Source organism: Tiliqua scincoides, chromosome 3 (assembly GCF_035046505.1).
Source record: "Tiliqua scincoides isolate rTilSci1 chromosome 3, rTilSci1.hap2, whole genome shotgun sequence".
Taxonomy (NCBI): domain Eukaryota; kingdom Metazoa; phylum Chordata; class Lepidosauria; order Squamata; family Scincidae; genus Tiliqua; species Tiliqua scincoides.
The window spans coordinates 238,756,603-238,775,932 of NC_089823.1; the positions used below are offsets into that span (position 1 = coordinate 238,756,603).

At 51.0% G+C, this 19,330-nt stretch overlaps 1 protein-coding gene across 1 annotated transcript; it reads right to left on the reverse strand.

Moving 5' to 3' along the window:
• Positions 1-3,979: 3,979 nt before the first annotated feature.
• On the reverse strand, positions 3,980-18,902 carry ZDHHC19 (zinc finger DHHC-type palmitoyltransferase 19). Its single transcript, XM_066621580.1, has 9 exons — positions 18,799-18,902; positions 15,231-15,352; positions 14,362-14,489; positions 13,413-13,588; positions 12,175-12,280; positions 9,588-9,694; positions 7,667-7,928; positions 5,684-5,744; positions 3,980-4,131 (listed from the first exon to the last, which is right to left on the reverse strand). The coding sequence occupies exons 1-9, from the start codon at positions 18,900-18,902 to the stop codon at positions 3,980-3,982; spliced, it is 1,218 nt and encodes a 405-aa protein (XP_066477677.1).
• Positions 18,903-19,330: the final 428 nt, after the last annotated feature.

A 19,330-nucleotide genomic window follows, 5' to 3' on the forward strand; every position in this document is an offset into this window, starting at 1 on the left:
CTCCGGGATGATCCAATGGGCCCACTGTGATTTGTTCGTGTGTCAAACATCAGCCTCACAGGCTGGATGCAGCCCCCAGAAGCTCTCTTCCAGCCCCCGCTGTAATGGGGCTCTCCCAGAGCCACCCTTTCAGCAGTGCTGCTTGTGCCAGGGCATCGCTTCGTGGAGGGCTTTTCAGCGGCTGAGCAGCAGGTGTTACGAATGCCATTTGGCCCGCTATATGGAACGAGTGTGACACCCCTGCTCTAGAACGTCATCCTTTGTTACTATAATATTTGACTCAGTTCTTCAGGGTCCTTCCCTTGAAGGTCATTCCAGGCCAGGTATCTGCCCTACATCTTCTTGGGGTGGAGATGCAAACAGATGGTAGGTAATGAATAATGTAGGATACGTTTCTGCCAAGATCACTTTATGTGACCTCTTATGCGCCTGAAGCCGCCTCCCAGGGCGCTTTCTTCAAGCTCACTTAGCTTAACACCAGGTTATGATGGTGCCGCCTGGGCCCAGCCCAAGCCCCACTGACATGGGCCTTCTCAGGAGTAAAGGGCTCATTGGGAGCAAGGGGCTCCTCAGGAGTAGGGGGTGGAGCAAGTATGGCTTGGATCTGGCCCCCAGGCAGGAGGTCTCCCAGGGAGTAGGGCCTGAGATCTCTGGCCAGTCACACAGCTGGAAAGGGTTCCCCGTGCAGGGAGTATAAGAGAGCTGAGTATCACCCAGATCGGCCCACTAGCTGAAACAGGAAAGAGGTTGCCAGAACCCTGATCTGATGCAATTATGAGGCGGCATAAGCAGCTCACCCCTTGACTGCAATAATTGGCCCTACCCCCGAGCCACCACTTTGCTTTGGGCCCTCTCCTGTTTTGCATCCAGCTCCAGTGGATGGACCAACTGACTTCTACTAGAACAAAGCCAGTCCTGCTGGCCTGAGGTCTGCTGAAGCCTGAGCTGGGACTTTTACTTCCTTTTCTCACCTCCTGTAAAACAGACTCGTGAGACCAGGTGGCTCTCCAAGGTGGTGCTGTTTACATAAGAACATAAGAACAGCCCCACTGGATCAGGCCATAGGCCCATCTAGTCCAGCTTCCTGTATCTCACAGTGGCCCACCAAATGCCCCAGGGAGCACACCAGATAACAAGAGACCTGCAAGGCTTCCTGGGAATTGTAGTTAAGAACATAAGAACAGCCCCACTGGATCAGGCCATAGGCCCATCTAGTCCAGCTTCCTGTATCTCACAGTGACCCATCAAATGCCCCAGGGAGCTCACCAGATAACAAGAGACCTCATCCTGGTGCCCTCCCTTGCATCTGGCATTCTGACATAGCCCATTTCTAAAATCAGGAGGTTGTGCATACACATCATGGCTTGTAACCCGTAATGAATTTTTCCTCCAGAAACTTCTCCAATTCCCTTTTAAAGTTTTATAAAGAAACGTGCTGCTTCAATACATGGCCAACAGCCCTACTGCAGCCCTGAGTTGCATAGTGGCCTTTTCCCCCTGGCATTTTTTCTTTCTAGTTTAATGATCATAACAAAGATCATTTGTTTGTGTTTGTGTCTTCTGTCGAGACAACACTATCGAGGATGGCGCCAGACAATGGGGGCGGACCAGGCAAGTACCAGATCTGGCTGGGATCCAGTGGGTCACTGCCTGTTGAGCTGTCTGGTGCCTTGGGAACAATCTGATTCCATCTCCAGAGGCGCAGTCCCCAAACTTATTTTTGGTGCCAGAGCTCAGCTGTGCTGGGTGGCTGGCAACACAAAGATCAGCAAGCCTCTGGACAGGACTGGTGGCAGTTTTGCATCACTTGATTGCAACAACCAACTCTTCCACAGTGAGCAACGAGGGCTGGAAGTTCAGTGGGTAGTGATCTGTATTAGGTCTGGATCCTGACAAAAACTGCCCCCATCAACTGCTAGCCCTTGGAGGGACATTTGTACCCTCCTATAGCAGCTTTCCTCCTAAGACCATTAGTAGTTTTTTAGTGGGGGTGGGGGTGGCTGGGGAGAGATTTTCATCAGGATTGTGGTGTGGGGAGATTACACACAGAACACACCTGCTTTGTGGTCCCAATCCAGATTGTGGCACCCTGGCTACCATTTTCAAAATTAAATGGAAATGTGAAAATGCATTTAACGTGTGTGGTTTGTGTGACTTTCTTCAATTAGCCTCTGGGTGGGCAGCAGGCTGGAGTTGGCCCAGCATCTTCCAGTCCATGAGCCTTCGAGATGGTGGCACCTGGAATCCTGAGCATTGTCCCCTGCTTTCCTGCTGTGTGTGTTGGTGGCCCTTCTAAGAGGCCATCTGGGACAGGAAGGGAGGGGGGTCTGTAGACTGAGGGCAAGATCAGCTGGCTCCGCTCTGATCTCGCTTGGCTCACCTGGATGGCAGCAGGTGGGTGATCCCAACACAAACACAGGCCCGGTCCAAAGTACTTATTGGTGTTTGCCCTCAGAAAGCTCTTTCCTGGGCTGAAAAACCTAGGCCTACATTTGTTTATCTGGAAGATAGTTCCCCTGTATTTTCCAGTCCCAGGGAAATGAGCACAGGACTGTAGCCAACTCAATTCCTGAGACACCAGGGGTGACGCCTGAGGACTGAGAGGTGGCGCCTGGCAGGTCAGTGGTGGGGTCTGGCGGCATCTGGCAGGCCGGGGGAAGGAGCCTGGTTGCAGTGGCGTTACTAGTCTTGGTGTTGCCCAGTGCGCCAATGGTGTCACTCCCATGGCCCCAGCCCTTCCAGTCTTGCTCTGGCCCTGTCCTCTCACAAGAATGGGGCCAGCATTGTGGCATTGCATTTGCTATTAGTGCCACTCTGCATGCTTCAGACTGCTCTCCACCAGTCACTACTAGGCAGTGGGGTGCGTGTGTGGACTGCACTGGGTGAGAGGTGACACCTAAAGTGCCGTGGCAGGCAGCTGGTCCAGGAATGGTTGAGTCACCGCAGACCAATCACTTGCTGCACCATTCCTGGGCCAGCTGCCCACCCATGCAGGGTGGCACTAACAGCAAATGCTCTCACTACACCAAGGAGGAACAAGCAGGGCCCCTTTCTTCTTCTCTTGGGGACACTGAGAAGGCAGATAAAACCCTGACACAACCCTAAAACTACCACGTCACCCATCCCCCACCTGCAACACGGTTCTGTCCACCAGGGAGCTTTTGTCTTCCTGCTCTGTCCATTTGTGTATCCCAACCCACAGCCCTCATTCAGTGCTAGTGCAGGCAGACATGGGACAACCCGAAGCCACTAGTGGAGAGGTGCTGCCACCCAGGGGCAGAGCCAGAAATGGCAGTAAACCTTTGGTGCTGCAAAGCAAGAAGTGACCACGAGAGAGCACATAGCTGGAGTGGAGGGACTCATTCACAGGACTGGCCTCCTCTTGCAGGCTCTGAGAAGAAACCACTGTTCCTGCCTCAGTTCTGAAATTCATTAACTCAGCGTCACCGGGGAGCCGGCCTGCCTCACAGAGGGTTACCACTGTTGTGAATTGGCACTGAATTTTACTTAATAGTAGACATTGACTATCTCTTGTTTCTCAAAGCCCTTCGTCCCTCCCCTCCACCTTTTGCCATCTCTCTCTCTCTCTCTCTCTCTCTGTCAACTCTGGATAACTCTTCAAGTATCTGATGGAGTGGACTCAAGGCCACAAAAGCGGGTGCTGACAGCACAGTGCCACAAGAGGTCCCAGAAAACTCTTGGTTGTTTCTGCTGTAACAGACTACCATGGCCACTCTTCAGGAAGTTCCTTCAGGCAGGTTTGTGTCACTCCAAAGGTTGCCTTGAAGGTTCTTTCCCAGCTTCCTTCAAGGCTGCAAGTGGCTCAGTGCTACAGCACCAGCCTTTGCTGCACCACCAAATCAAATAGAGATAAGATCTGTACATGGAAGGGAAACTACAACGTCGCAAGTGCTTTTATCCGATTTCCCCATTACAAAACTATGGTTTCTGAGATAAAGGAGAGCTTTGGAGATTCCCTTCAGATATCGGACACGGAGAGGAGAGTCGCCGTGGGGGAGGAAGGGGCTCGCCGGTTGAGGTGGATCTGGCACTTCCAGTGGGTGTTCTGTTCTTCGTCCAGCAGCTCGAAGGAGTCCAGCATGTCTGGGACTGGCAGGAAAGAGAGCATAGCTGCTGGGGGACAAGCAGTGCACAGAGGTATACTTACTGCCAGTATTCGCCCTTGTTTTCTGCCCCTGTTGTGCTGGCTGCTGTGCAGACACTTTCAACAATATCAGGACAGGAAGTGTTTTCCAGGCAGCCCCTGCACCCTGATCAGCCACAGTATGATCACATCCAGTCTTTACAATCGTCCAGTAATTATTATTCTTCCCACATTGCAGATGAAGGGGTGGGGGTGGGGTTGAGGCTATGAAACTATAGCTTGCTTAGAGCTGCTTAGCAGGTGCACAGCTGAGGACAGAGTTAACCTGGGGTGGCCTGGATGCAGAAAGAAAAGAACTCTTGCAGCTCAGTCCATCAAGGGCTGGGAAGGTCCTGGCCAGCACTTAAATGTGGCTCGGAATGGACGGAAGCAAGAGAAGCCTGCAGCAGGGCAGTCAACTGCTCCAGAAAACTGGTCCCATGCGGCCAGGACTTCAGCTGCCACGTTTTGCAGCTGCTGAAATGTTTGGGCAGGTTTTAAAGGCAGTGAGTACAGTGCATTGCAGTAATTCAGCCTTGGTATGCATGACCTTTACTGTGGGTCCTTCATGGGTTGGCTCTCCCTTCATCCACCCACCTTCTCCAGTGGCTCCCTAAAGGCAGTAGACAGCCAAGGACGCCAATGGTGGGTGGTGTCAGCGTTTAGCAGAGGGAGGGGAAGAAGGAAGCCAGGTGGATCTGCCAGTGCCCCAAGGTCTGGGGCAGCAGCAGGAGGACCATTTTTGATGTTTCACCTTGGGAGCATCAGGGATGCCAACACAGACTGGATGCTGGATGGCACGGACTTTCCGTCCCAGTGGCGTAGCTAGAGGGGGTGCAAATCACTAAGTTTTGCAGCCCTCCCCTCCTCTTGGGAGCCATTCTGGGCTGTGGAAGCCAAATGGAGGCATATGCCTCCATTTGGCTTCCACTGCCTGGAATGGTTTCCAAGGGGAGGGGGAGCATTCCGGCACCTACAAAACTTAGTGCTTTGCACCCCATCTATTCCACCTCTTCCAGTGGCTCTTTGAAAAGGCTCTTCACTCATTGATTGCCAGAATTTGGAATCAGAAAGGGCTATTCTCTTTCGGCATCCTGCCTCTAGGACTCCCAGCCTAGGGAGGTTTGTCTTCCTTCTCCCACCTTTCAAAGGGGCTTTCACCATCATATGAAGACTTTCACTGGTCAGTGCAGCCACCTTTTGCCTATACCTGGTAGGTCTGTACAAGAACACATTTTTGCGAGCCTGGCAAACAGACCACACAACTCAAATCCAAACCTGAAACAGCAGCCATTTGACCTGCCGGCCTAATGGGTTGTGGATGAATTCTGACTCCCTGGTTCTGAAGGTTGATGGCCTCAGTCAACATTCAATTGTCCCTCAATCAAAAGGAAAAAAAACAAATCCAAACCAACATTTAAAACAATTGGTTTTTTCATTATGCTTCTAATCGATGTTGCCAATTGCCTTGAGTGCCTGGGGATGGAATGGGTGGGACACAACTATTTCAAATAAAATAAATGAATAAATTCTCCTTACTTGGGATTTCCATGCTCCTGGAGTTTGTGTTCAGCTGCCAACCGGTTTTCCTCTTCCCACCCTGGAGGAGAAACACTGAACCATCACCAACCAGTAAAGCACAACCTGCACCCTGCAGCCGCAACAAACCATCGCCCCCACAGGCCGATTCGGGGTGGGCTTCCTCAATTTGTCCCACAGGCCAAAGGAGTGGAATGACAAGCCGGGCGCAAGACACCTGCTGCGGTGCTTGTTGCCAGCCATGTAGACCCTGGGAAGTAAGAGAAGATACCGCAGGAGGCTGAACCCGGTGCCTTGGCATGTGTGTTGCCCAACTGTGAGTTATGACTGTTGAAACCCTTCTTGTTCTTGCTGCAAGAGGGCAGGAAAGGTCGTTGTAATTTACTTGTTAAAGGTATAAGGTTGCCTAGCAGTAGAAGGCAGACTCTCAGGGCAGCAAGGCTACTCTCTCTCCTGGGGAGGGTCCACTCCCCTGCTCCTTCTGCCTCTCCTCCCTCCCTCCCTCCCTCTTTCTGTTGCTTGCTATTCTTTGTCTTCTCTGTTTTTTCTATCTGTTCATTTTATATCCTGCCTTTGCTCTCAAAACATGGGGCACCCAAGGCAGCAAACAAAAGTGTTAAAATACTGCTTTTAAAAAAATGAATTGGCTCACAATAGCTCAACATACTAGGCAGGGCCGGCCCAAGCCCTCCTGATGCCCGAGGTGGCATGCCAAATGCGGCCTCTCCTTACCCAAGGAAGTGCCAGCCTCGGCTCCTCCCTCTCGCCAGTGCTCTAGCACAGCACTCCCGTCTCCTTCAGATTTCTTCTTCCCCTCTGCCCCTCCTCCTTTTCCAATCCAGGGAGTGGGCAGTGAAGGCAAGGATGTGGACAGAGATTACCATCCCCCACCCACCTGCTACCTAAGGCCACTGGTTCAGTTGGCCGCATGGATGGGCCAGCTCTGGACCAGGACAGTTAAGGAACAAGAGCAAAAGCAACCAAAGGGCAAGATCAATCCAAACAGTAAAACAGATGCCCAAAGAAGCCAGCCTGGTGCTCCAAGCTTGATGGAACCGGCCTCAACTAGTCCAATGACTCGGCTCTCTGCCCAGCTTCCAACACCCCACCCAAAAAGCTTCTCAACCCCTGCCTCCCACCTATGGCGGTCCTCCACTCTCCTCTGTCATCCCTCCTTGATATGGTATTTCCTCTGTAAGCGTCCTGGGGAAGGAGCACACCTCTTGCATGAACAACTGGGCACCCTGCCGGTTCTGCATCGCTAGCGAGGCGAATGCTCCCAAATCTCCACACTCTGGAAGTGCACAACTTCCCCTGGGGGAGTGGGGATAAGAACAGGCCCTCCGTTTGGCTGTACTTGTCTTAAGAGGAGACTAAACAGCCACCGGGTAGATGGGACTCGTCAGCCTGGGAAGGCAGCTCATCTGAGAGAAGGAAAACTGTGATCCCAAACCTCCACTGCCTTGTGGCTACATCCAGTGATGGAAAAGGCTTCAGGAGCCAACCTTGAGGCAAAATCCGGAGCCGGAGTCCCTGAGGTAGTTCATGGCTGGACACAGTCACGCTCTGGCAACTCCTGCGACGCCGCTGGAACCAGCCGTATTGGCCTCTGCCTTTCCATAGGACCATTTCAGCGATGTGGAGAGAGGGGATTTGCTGCATGGGTAACAACCTATCCTCCATATCTACTCTACCCAGGCTTCGCGCACTGGAGAGGACACTGTTCCAGAACCACTATTCAGAGCGCGATACCATAGTCTTCTGAGACTGAAAGATGCCAACACGATGAACATGATGACAACTTCCCACTCCTTCCTGCCTGCTCAACCACTCCTTTCTGGAACATCCTCCAGTTTCAGGCATGTGTCACCCCCTCTCTCCCTGCTTCCAAAGCCCAAAAGGCCCTTGTGTTGAAAGCCCCCTTTAAAAGCCCCCATCAGTTCTGGAGGTCTTTTCTGCAGGTCTCCTTGTCGATTTGCTCACCGACTTTGCAGCGTGTTCTGTGGGTGCCCCCAGCCGGGTCCCCCTTCTGCGCAGGAGGTTCCCCACGGCAGAGAGGAAGTGGCGCCAGGCCTTGACCACCTTCTGCTCCCTGGGGGTCTTGTGGGGGCAGCTGCCGCCCAGGGAGGAGCCTGCAGCCGGGATGCTGAAGCTCGCCATGTGAGGGGTACGGCGCAGTTGGGAGGCCCTCCCGTCCTTCAGGATTGTGGCTTTTGCAGCTGGCCTGTCTGTCCGCACACTGTACCTGCGAGACAAGAGCAGGGCAGGGAGGGGCTGATCACACCTGAGGAGGGTTCATTCCATGGCTTGCTCCTCACCATTCTGGTTGCCTGTTGAGATCTTTGGAGGGAGAGCTGCTTCACACCCCAACCATCTGGGGTTGGATTGGGGGCATGTAGGGTCTTGGTGGCATCCCCTGGGGTCAGCATTCCCACCTCCGAAAAGCAGGCCTGGCCCCTTCCCCTCTTTCTTTCCAATGGATTTTGATGACTATTTCTTAATGGATTCCTTGCCAGCTCAAACACTCCTCTCTTCCACAAGCTGCTTTCCTCCTGTTCAAAGTTTGAGGGCCGGATACATTTACTTCTACAGGAGAAAAGTATTGTGGGGGGACGATTCTGAGTGGAGAAATGGTTAACAAGCGGTGTATAAGAAGAGCCCTGCTGGATCAGGCCAAGGGCCCATCAAGTCCAGCTTCCTGCATCTCAGTGGCCTCTTCCCCTCTTGCCAGTTTCTACTCAGTTTTCACCCATGGGGTAGGAAGGGTAAACCAGTGCAGAACAGCACTTCAGATGTCCTTCTGCCCTTCGGAGCATCATTCCTCTTTCTCTCTCCCCAGAAAGAAATGCCTCTAAAGGTGGCACTTGCTGCCACACAGGCATCCACTTCCAAAAGACAGAGCCTGCATTCTCCCCCTCCCCCACAGAACCATAGCTTATTGACATGCAGGTTGAGCCCATGGATTAGGATCAATTAACTCTTATTTGTTTATTTAATTTAAAAGATTTGTATAGCTCAGTCTTCCCACCCCCCCTCTGTGGACATAGCAGCACTGAAGTGGCTACTGCTGCATCTGGAGAGAGGGAGCAGCTGTGGAGGTCTCCTCTGGGTAGCCAGGGGTAAGCCACTGCTGCATTGGGGGGGGGGTCCTACTCAGACATGTACTAGCTAAATCGCTGGTTCAGGTCCACGAGGACCCATACCACGGGATTGGGCCCAGGATGGGAGTTAGGATTTGGTGGCCTCTGCTGCCACTGAATCCGTCCCCTTCCTGGACTCACCCTGCCCAACCCCCATCACCATCGCTGCTTTGTCCCATTCACCCACCACACCATCCTGCCTCTCCCTGATCTCCATTGGTGGCTTCTGGCTGCCCAGGAGCACCTTTTACAGCTTGCTCTGACTGTTTTGTGGCAATCAGAGCCAGCGCAAAGCACATTCTGCAGCCCTAAGAACCTAAGAAGAGCCCCACTGGATCAGCCAAAGGCCCATCTAGTCCAGCTTCCTGTATCTCACAGCGGCCCACCAAATGCCCCAGGGAACACACAAGACAACAGGCACAACCTGAGTCCTCCCCTGTATCTGGCAACCTGAGATGCCTGCCTCTAAAACCAGGAGCTTGCACACATCTACCATGACTTGTAACCCGTGATGAACTTTTCCTCCAGAAATTTGTCCAATCCCCTTTTAAAGGCATCCAGGCAAGATGCCATCACTACTTCCTGTGGCAAGGAGTTCCACTCGGAGTTCCATTAGGACTGTGCCGTAAAATAACCAAAAACAGCTATAGAAAAGACTGTACAGTGACAGTAGCTCTGGTTCAACTGAGTTTTGTTCTTGAATTGGCAGGCAGGCCTGATCCCCAAGAAAGGCTTCTTCAGCCAAGTCAGGGTGTGCCACTCACTTGAGTCCGTGCGGGTTGTGCGGTGCTGAGTTCCAGGTCCAGGGGTGCCGCCACCATCTGTCGGGCTTTCCTCTCTCATGCAGGGCATGTCTCACTGTGCAGCGAGTCTGTGGAAAGAGACGAGGAGGGGGATCGGTAAGCAGGCACTGGCTGGGAGGGAGCAGCAGCTGGGTACTTTCAGGTGGATGCAGGGACAGCCCTTTATTACCAAGAGATGAGCAGAAGTTTAGAGTGGATGAATCAGAAGGCGTTTGACACGGTCCCTCACCAAAGGCTACTGAAAAAACTCCACAGTCAGGGAATTAGAAGACAGGTCCTCTCGTGGACTGAGAACTGGTTGGAGGCCAGGAAGCAGAGAGTGGGTGTCAATGGGCAATTTTCACAATGGAGAGAGGTGAAAAGCGGTGTGCCCCAAGGATCTGTCCTGGGACCGGTGCTTTTCAACCTCTTCATAAATGACCTGGAGACAGGGTTGAGCAGTGAAGTGGCTAAGTTTGCAGACGGCACCAAACTTTTCCGAGTGGTGAAGACCAGAAGTGATTGTGAGGAGCTCCAGAAGGATCTCTCCAGACTGGCAGAATGGGCAGCAAAATGGCAGATGCGCTTCAATGTCACTAAGTGTAAAGTCATGCACATTGGGGCAAAAAATCAAAACTTTAGATATAGGCTGATGGGTTCTGAGCTGTCTGTGACAGATCAGGAGAGAGATCTTGGGGTGGTGGTGGACAGGTCGATGAAAGTGTCGACCCAATGTGCGGTGGCAGTAAAGAAGGCCAATTCTATGCTTGGGATCATTAGGAAGCGTATTGAGAACAAAATGGCTAATATTATAATGCCATTGTACAAATCTATGGTAAGACCACACCTGGAGTATTGTGTCCAGTTCTGGTCGCCGCACCTCAAAAAAGACATAGTGGAAATGGAAAAGGTGCAGAAGAGAGTGACTAAGATGATTACTGGGCTGGGGCACCTTCCTTATGAGGAAAGGCTACGGCGTTTGGGCCTCTTCAGCCTAGAAAAGAGACGCTTGAGGGGGGACATGATTGAGACATACAAAATTATGCAGGGGATGGACAGAGTGGATAGGGAGATGCTCTTTACACTCTCACATAACACCAGAACCAGGGGACATCCAATAAAATTGAGTGTTGGGTGAATTAGGACAGACAAAAAAATATTTCTTTACTCAGCATGTGGTCAGTCTGTGGAACTCCTTGCCACAGGATGTGGTGACAGCATCTGGCCTAGACGCCTTTAAAAGGGGATTGGACAAGTTTCTGGAGGAAAAATCCATTACGGGGTACAAGCCATGATGTGTATGTGCAACCTCCTGATTTTAGAAATGGGCTATGTTAGATGCAAGGGAGGGCACCAGGATGAGTTCTCTTGTTATCAGGTGTGTTCCTGGGGAATTTGGTGGGCCGCTGTGAGATACAGGAAGCTGGACTAGATGGGCCTATGGCCTGATCCAGCGGGGCTGTTCTTATGTTCTTAACTACAATTCCCAGAATGCCTTGCAGGTCTCTTGTTATCTGGTGTTCTCCCTGGGGCATTTGGTGGGCCGCTGTGAGATACAGGAAAATGGACTAGATGGGTCTATGGCCTGATCCATTGGGGCTGTTCTTATGTTCTTATTAGAGGAAAGTCTGGAAAGGAAACTGCATAAAGTGAAATTTGGATTCACCCTACATTTTAAAATGTGGTGATGGAATGGCTCCAAAGGAGATGGGGGGGCATTTGCAGGGCGCTCGCTATGTCAGGTGCCTGCAAAATTAGTGCTTTGCACCCCATCTAACTATGCCACTACTAAACACTGTTTTCAGAACTAGCATAACGCGACAGTGGTGCTCTGAGAGAAGGTTCTGCAAAGTGGGTGCTGTGTGTTGAGAGCATTGTGTCAGGCACCAGAGGACCCAAACCTGGGAATCTGGCAGGAGGACTTAGGTGCTTCACTCTCTGCATCAGTGAAGCAGCTCTCAGCAGAAGAAAATACAGTATTGGCTTGATACTTGCTGCTCTACAGAGGCACGAGGAAAATGGCCAGAGAGGGCATTGCACTTCTTCAGCATGGCTGAACCAGGAGATTTAGGGAGCCAATAAAGGCCTGGCTGGCTTTGCATAATTACTGCTTCTAGTCCCCCTCCCAAAGCTGCCTGCTTGTAGATCTGACCCTGCTGCGCCCTGACACATGTATGGCTTTGTTTACCTGTGCAAAATGAACATGGGTGCTGTGTACTTGTGGTGGTTGGACGCATAGACTGCGCTCTGCAGACACACCCTAAAACTAGAGAGCATCCAGGAGGCATGAGATTTGGGGAGTGACAGCTGAGCCCATCTCAGGGCTCCTCTGGGGCTGTAGAAGAGACTTGCAAGCACAAATTGCGCTCTGGGGATGGGGGAAATGATGGATCTTTGGGCCACATGTGATGAAACGTGGAGCGCCACCCACCACCCTCAATCAGACAGACCTGGAACATACTCTCTGCACATCCAGATCATGTGGCCTTTGCGGCTCTACTGAGGCAGAGGCTCTTTATGTCTCCCTCCTTGATTAGATTCCCTCCCAGGATGTGTTTCCAGTAGGTACCTGGCACTTGCACTTGCGCGTAGCTGCGAAGATGTAGCCCATCTGGGTGTACAGCAGGACGAACAGAGGCACCAGGTAGAAGGCTGCAGGGATGGTCACGAGCACACTAGCAGCAAAAGCATCAAGGGGTGGAAAAGCAGTGGAAGAAGGAGCAAGTGACCAGGCCAGAAGGGTCTGCTTGGGGGAAGGGGGAGTCTGCAGCTCTGGTGCTGAGCAGGGAGGGGGAAGGACAGGAGAACTGCCGAAGCAGGCAGTTCCTGGAGGCCGTGTCTGTCACGACAGGATTACAGTAGAAATGCAGGTTTTTGAGAATCCTGGTGGTGGGGAAATGTATGGATGAACATACGTATGACCTGGGGTTGCAGCTGCTGGCTGACCACTCCTTGTAGCTCATCATGGTGGATTTAGGGAAGCTGGTGGTTAGGAGAAGTTTCCATGATAAAATGGGGAAATCTTCTCCGTGTGTTGGAAAGCCATCAACCTTTGGAGAAGATTTTGAACGCAAGAGCATGTGATTGTGTTGGGGGTTTTCCAGTTTGGAGTTGGTTGGAACTGGAGTTCCAACTTGGGGGAGGTGTGGCGCTTCGTGGGAGGTCTCCTGTCTTTTGGGGTTACAGAACGTGGATGACATGCTGTTTGCTTCCACCAGGGGGCAACACCCACACCGAGAACGGCACTTCCACTGCTGCTGTCCCTGTGCTTGCTTTATTTCCAAACAAGCCCCCAGGATCAGTCCCCAGTGCTGTTCTCTTCCAAAGGAGAGCCAAGGCAGCTCTGCTGTCAGGACTCCTCATCACTCAGGTAGCATTCAGGTTCAGCCGCTCCTGAGCATAGGTGTCCCTGCAAGGTGGGCTACCATCTGGGACAGTGTCTGGTTGGCAAGGAGGAGACAGTGTTGGACTCTAGGTGGCTTTAGCCAGCAGAGCAGTGCACATGTCATAATTTGGCAAGCTGGCTGTCTGCATCAGGAGGAGAACTGGCTGTTATGCATCTCTGTATCATTGCACTCCATACCAGGTGCAGCTGCAGTGCAAAGTGTTTGTCATCACTTCATCACTTAGTGCCAGAGGCATTCCTGGACCTGAGGATGGGTAACATGGACTCAGGAACTGTGCCCTGAAGCCCATTTGGGGCAGGAGAAGTGGGAGAAAGAAGAGAGCTTTATGCAATCTCTGCAACTGGCTGTTGCGCCCAAAGGGGGAAGACCACTATTATTATGAGTTCTAGATGAAGGATACGTGCAGATCTTCTCCGTATTGAAGCCTGTCTGGAAGTTGTTGAGCACAATATAGGCAAGGCAGGAGATCAGAACAGCCAGGTCGTAGCCACTCAGGAAGGCCACAAACAGGAAGAAGAACCGGAGGTTGTGGTAGCCAATACAGTTGTTAAGCCACATGCAGTGGTGACTGAATTCCTGAAGGGAGTAACACTGAGTTAGGATGGAGCCCTCCAAAGAATAGCCCAGTACCTGAGAGTCAGGGTAAGGTGTCTGGACCACCTTGGAGCTACCTGACTGGCAGAGGCCAATCCACACATGAAGTGATGTGACTTGATGGGACACAGCTGAACATGTGAACCGACTCCACTAGAGTCAGTTTTATGTGACACAAGTTCTTATGGAGTCTGTGGTGGCCCTTTTACTCACTCACTCACTCACTCACTCACTCACTCACTCACTCACTCACTCACTCACTCACTCACTCACTCACACTGTAATCAACAAGTGATACATGTGCAGGTGTGAAATAGCCCTGAGGGAAAGCAAGAGTTGGTGATATGTAGCAAACCAGCCATGTGAATATTCATTGGATGCAACAATGCATGTGCTTTGCCTATGTGTGATATTCATGTGGGGAAATAATGGTGTGAAGAAAGTTAGGAGAGCATGGTTTTAGCTCTTAGTTTGCCTGGAGGGGTTCACCTTCCTTCTTCAGAACAGCCTCCCCCTACCTGCAACAAACCTGTTGGTACCCTGCCTTCCCCTTGGCAGTGATGGTGGACTGGCTGCTGCAGAGGCCGTGTCACCTGGCTCGGCCTGCACATTTGTATCAGATGGTTGCAAAGACACCCTAGTTAGCCAATGCTCTCTCCTTCAAAATGGAAACTGCTCTTTACGAGTTGCTTGAGGAAGGAGGAACATGAATGAGATGGCATCACATGGCCTTCAGTGGCCATGTCAAAGCTTACCTCCACACAGGTATTGCACCAGGAGCAGTGGAAGGTGCGTGGTAAGCAGTACAGCTGGCACTGATTGCACCAGTGCAGGTTAAGGTCTTTCATTGTCAGGACCTGGTTCATAATCTTCTCTTCAGTGCCTGGTGATGAAAGGGAACATGGGGAGGAGTGAAATACTGAGGGTGTAGATCTTGCATCATAGCAAAGGTAACCCTGTACAGGTGCCACAGGACCAGCCTGAGTGGCTGCAAGGGCAGTCAAATTCTCCTGGTACCTGAGGCGGTTTGCCAAATGCTGTCCCCCTCAGCTGGTGATGACCATCACGTAAGTCACCTGTGGCACCCCAAATGCTCCTCACTGATGAAAAGGCCACATAAGTTTCATTTTTGCAGTAGAGGGCTGTGTGAGTGGTCAGGCCTGTATGATCTTCTCAAGGGCCCGAAGTGTCCTAGGCCCAGAGGGACCAGGAACCAGAGCCTGCAGGAAAGTGGTGCTTGTTTTGATTCTCAGCAATCTCAGTTATGCCCTGGACTTTTCTAGGGATGGTCGGCACAGGTCTGCTGAATGCTCTGTGCTTCCTTATCCAGCATGCATCACTATGGAACTACGGCCACTCTTGCTCGCATTCTCAGCTGTTCATTCTAGAACGCTACCAGGACAGGGGTGGTCATGATTCAGCCAAAATTCAGGGAAGGGGAGTAGGGATAGAACCTATAAATTTTATTAAGGTCCCATATTTTGAGCACTGCTTCCAGCACACTGAAACTCACACTATTTTGTGCCTGATTTATGATAAGCTTGTCAAAATATTTGGCTCTTGTATCTATAGATCTGTGTCTCCAGCCCAAGGCGATTGAAACCTGTCTAGCCACCCCTCTTACCTCTGTGGAGAATCCCAGTGTCTGTGAAACTGGTGAGGAGGAAATAGATGAGGGTGAGGATGAAGAAGAGGCCACAGACAATGGGGAAGGCCCAGGACACATGGAGAGCTAACCAGCTGCAGCTGAAACAGAAGTAAAAGGAACCTGGAACTGGACTTTGGTTTCAGCACTGCAAATAAGTTCACAGAAGTGCCTAACCTTTGGGATAAAAAGTCATTTTCATAACCCACTGGACGACATACACCTGTTACTTGTAGCTGTGGCCATCATCTGTGAGGTGCATCAAGGACCTTAAAGGAAACAGCTGCTTCTTGGGAAGGGGAAAGTTCCTCACGCTGTATGTGATGTTTCTTATGGCGCAAGAAAAACTGAGCATTATCTTTTCAAATGCTCCTTCCACAGACCTGTTAGAAACAAATTTCATCCTCAGATGGTACTGTGGGTAGCTGGTCAGACCTTCCAAAAACGGATTTAGTAGTTTGCAACATGGAATTCCATGCAGTGACTGTCAACATGATCAATCACTGTCATGATGATGAATTTTGATGGACTTAAGAACATAAGAACAGCCCCACTGGATCAGGCCATAGGCCCATCTAGTCCAGCTTCCTGTATCTCACAGTGGCCCGCCAAATGCCCCAGGGAGCACACCAGATAACAAGAGACCTCATCCTGGTGCCCTCCCTTGCATCTGGCCTTCTGACATAGCCCATTTCTAAAATCAGGAGGTTGCACATACAAATCATGGCTTGTACCCCGTAATGGATTTTTCCTCCAGAAACTTGTCCAATCCCCTTTTAAAGGCGTCCAGGCCAGATGCTGTCACCACATCCTGTGGCAAGGAGTTCCACAGACCAACCACACAACAAGTAAAGAAATATTTTCTCTTGTCTGTTCTAACTCTCCCAACACTCAATTTTAGGACTTACCTCTTGGCCATTGTCGTTGTCTGTAAGTTATAGTTTCCGTTATTATAACATTTATTATGCTATCCATGCACACTTTTCTGTACATAGGGAGAGAGGGTATTGTCTTTTTTTAAAAATGTCTGTCATGGCCAACAAGAACATGGTTCTAAAAGTGAGACTCCAGAAACAGCTCTTCCCCCCATTTACAAATGCTGCCCTGGGCGGGAATGGTGGTTCATAAGGCTGTTTGGCAGTGGTGTAGCTAGAGGGGGTGCAAAGCACTAAGTTTTGCAGGGAGCCTCACTACAGCATGCAAGGGGCCCCTCCCCTTCAGAGCTATTCCAGAGTGGGGGGGGGGAGCAAACGGAGGCATATGCCTTCAGGAAGCATTCCAGGGAGGACTTCTGGGCATATGTCTCAGTTTTGCTTCCCCTGCCTGGAATGGCTCTGAGGGGGAGGGGCCCCTTGCATGCTGCAGTGAGACTCCCTGCAAAACTTAGTGCTTTGCACCCCCTCTAGCTATGCCACTGCAACTCAGGCACATTTTGAGAGAGTTTGAAAATCAGTGACATCCCCACTGGCACGAGGTACTGGGCCAGTCTAATGTGCCTTGCAAGGATAAAAAGGGGATCAGGAAGAAAACCATGTATGGCACCCTGAGTTCTGGGACAGGGTGGGATCAAAATGGTTCAAATCCCAGTCCACCTATATGGGCTCAGCAGTTGTCTGTGAGGCTCTGGTTTATCTTCTGGAACAAAGGACTGGAGTGAGGGTGAATGGAAACTAGGGCAGGAGAGCAGCTTGTTCCTAATGGAGCAGCACACCAGGGAGTGGCAGGTAAGATCGTGGCCAGAACAGCACATTCAGTGTGCCCAGGGGGACTTTGAGCTTCTCTGCCTCAGATAGCAACCCCCTTAAACAGGAAACCACTTCTGAAACAGAGAGGCATTTCCAAATGCAGGTTTTATCAGGGTGTGCCTGCTGTCGAAAGGAAATGAAAAAGAAATCCCTAAAGCTCTTTGGATCCTGGCCCTCTGAAGACATTTGCTGTGTGCATCTCAAGGGCAAGCTGCCTGAGCAAGGGCAAATCCATTATGGGGGTACAAGCCATGATGTGTATGCGCAACCTCCTGATTTTAGAAATGGGCTACGTCAGAATGCCAGATGCAAGGGAGGGCACCAGGATGAGGTCTCTTGTTATCTGGTGTGCTCCCTGGGGCATTTGGTGGGCCGCTGTGAGATACAGGAAGCTGGACTAGATGGGCCTATGGCCTGATCCAGTGGGGCTGTTCTTATGTTATGTTCTTATGATCTATATTTTAAGTATCATATACCACTTTTTCAAATTAATTTCAGAAGTGGTTTGCAAACTAAAACAGCTGCTAGTAAAACATCCATTAAATGACACAAAGGGCCCAGACCTATCCAAATTTCCAGCGCCGATGCAGCCCACAATGCGGCCCTAAGGTAAGGGTGCAAATGTTTCCAAACCTTGAGGAGGCTTCTGTGACTTCCCCACCCACCACAGGTTGCAGTGCATGCCCTGTTGGCATGGCTGCAACAGCGCTGGAAAGTTGGATGGGATTGGGCCCAAATTTAAAAAAACCAACCAGTAAAATGGCTCAAACAACACCCCCCCACCCACCCAAAGCAACAACCCAAACCATTTAAGCCAACAAAATGCAAAGAAGAAAAAACAGTTAATTTCACAGGCCAACACACATTTTGCTTCTGTGGTGTTTTAGTGCTGTTTAAGCAGAAGCACACAGAAAGCCTTGGTGATATGGCAACGGGCAAACCCTCCCTTGTTACGGCATGCCGACAGGGATGCTAGTTCTCAGGCCGAAGTGTGACAACAGCTGATACAGCACTCTGTGAAGAAGCACCCATTGTTCTCACCCCTGTATGAGATTCTAATGTGGCTTTATCTGAGAACTGAATGTAGCTGTTAATGTTGCAAGTACAATAAAAACGCAGGAGGAGGCTAGTAGAATCAGCTTTTCTCTCTCTCTGCTTTGATTCTAAAAGTCTGTCTCTCGTCTCTTCCTTGGCTCCTTGATTCTTTCCTGCACTTATCCAGCAACCTAGCCTGGGGGCTTGGTTGCTCCCCCAAGGGTCACTGCAACAGCTTCCTTCAACGTTACACCAGTTCCTGGGTATATTTGGGGTGCTGATTCCAAAAACGGCATCCGTTTTGCCCTCTCACGCCTAGTTTTGAAGACATGGCATAGCCTCTTTGGGCATTTGGTGGGCCGCTGTGAGATACAGGAAGCTGGACCAGATGGGCCTATGGCCTGCTCCAGTGGGGCTGTTCTTATGTTCTTATGTGAATGGTTAAAGCAGCTTCCTCATGAATACACATGCCTTGTAAGCGCCCCCCCCACTCACAGTCAGAGCCATTGTGGGCAGTGATGGCAGCAATTCGCAGGTGCCCACGCGTTGTGGCTCCTGCAGTACTTACTGCGCTGCTCCCCCTCTGGCTACACTACTGCTGGGATCATTTTTCTTTCAGAAAATGACCGTATTTGTGTGCTTGTTTCTCCAGTTCTCTGACCTCTCTTGAATGTGGGACCATTCAAAGTAGGCAGCCAGCAGCAGGCACCAACTGCCTCACAGAGTCTCCAAGGCCAGGACAGCAGCTTGAGCTCCTACATACTTACGGGAAGGTAAAAAACAGGCAGCTGAGACACAGGAGGGTGCTGAAATGGAAAGAGGCAAAGAGGCTGGAAGCCAGGTAAGGACATCCTGGGTGGCTAGGCCCCATGTCTCAAGGAGAACCAGCAAAAGCCGTTGGGCAGTAATCACTATGCCTGGTCTGGATGGAACCATACTTGGCTGGTTGCCGTGGTGATGCTATGACATGGGCAGAGGTGGGGGGGCCTCTCTGCTGTGGAACATCACTACGGTGGCGGTCAAGGAAGGGGAGTGCTAATGGGTCTAAAGTTCAAAGGATCCTGGGAGTTGCCATCTTCCCCTCAAATGGCCTTAGTTATCAGGGACATCCATCAATTGAACCTGCCTTGAAGCTGCCTTACACAATCCCTGAGTTTCCTTCCCTGTTCTCACAAGGGTAGCAGAACACACCTTTTATGATCAAGAGTTCACTGAAAGGCAGTATCCAAAGTATATAGAATATCTCATATACAAAGGAAATCATTGCTTTTTCCAGATTTTGGGGGGTGACTTTGGGGA

Bases quoted from the DNA above. Each gene is read 5' to 3' on its own strand.
- ZDHHC19 (XM_066621580.1), bottom strand. From the start codon at position 18,902: ATGGGGCCTAGCCACCCAGGATGTCCTTACCTGGCTTCCAGCCTCTTT. The intron at 15,353-18,798 runs GTAAGTATGTAG...CTTCTGTTTCAG, and splicing joins TGCCTGTTTTTTACCTTCCC to CTGCAGCTGGTTAGCTCTCC. The intron at 9,695-12,174 runs GTACCTACTGGA...CTCTTTCCACAG, and splicing joins CGCGCAAGTGCAAGTGCCAG to ACTCGCTGCACAGTGAGACA.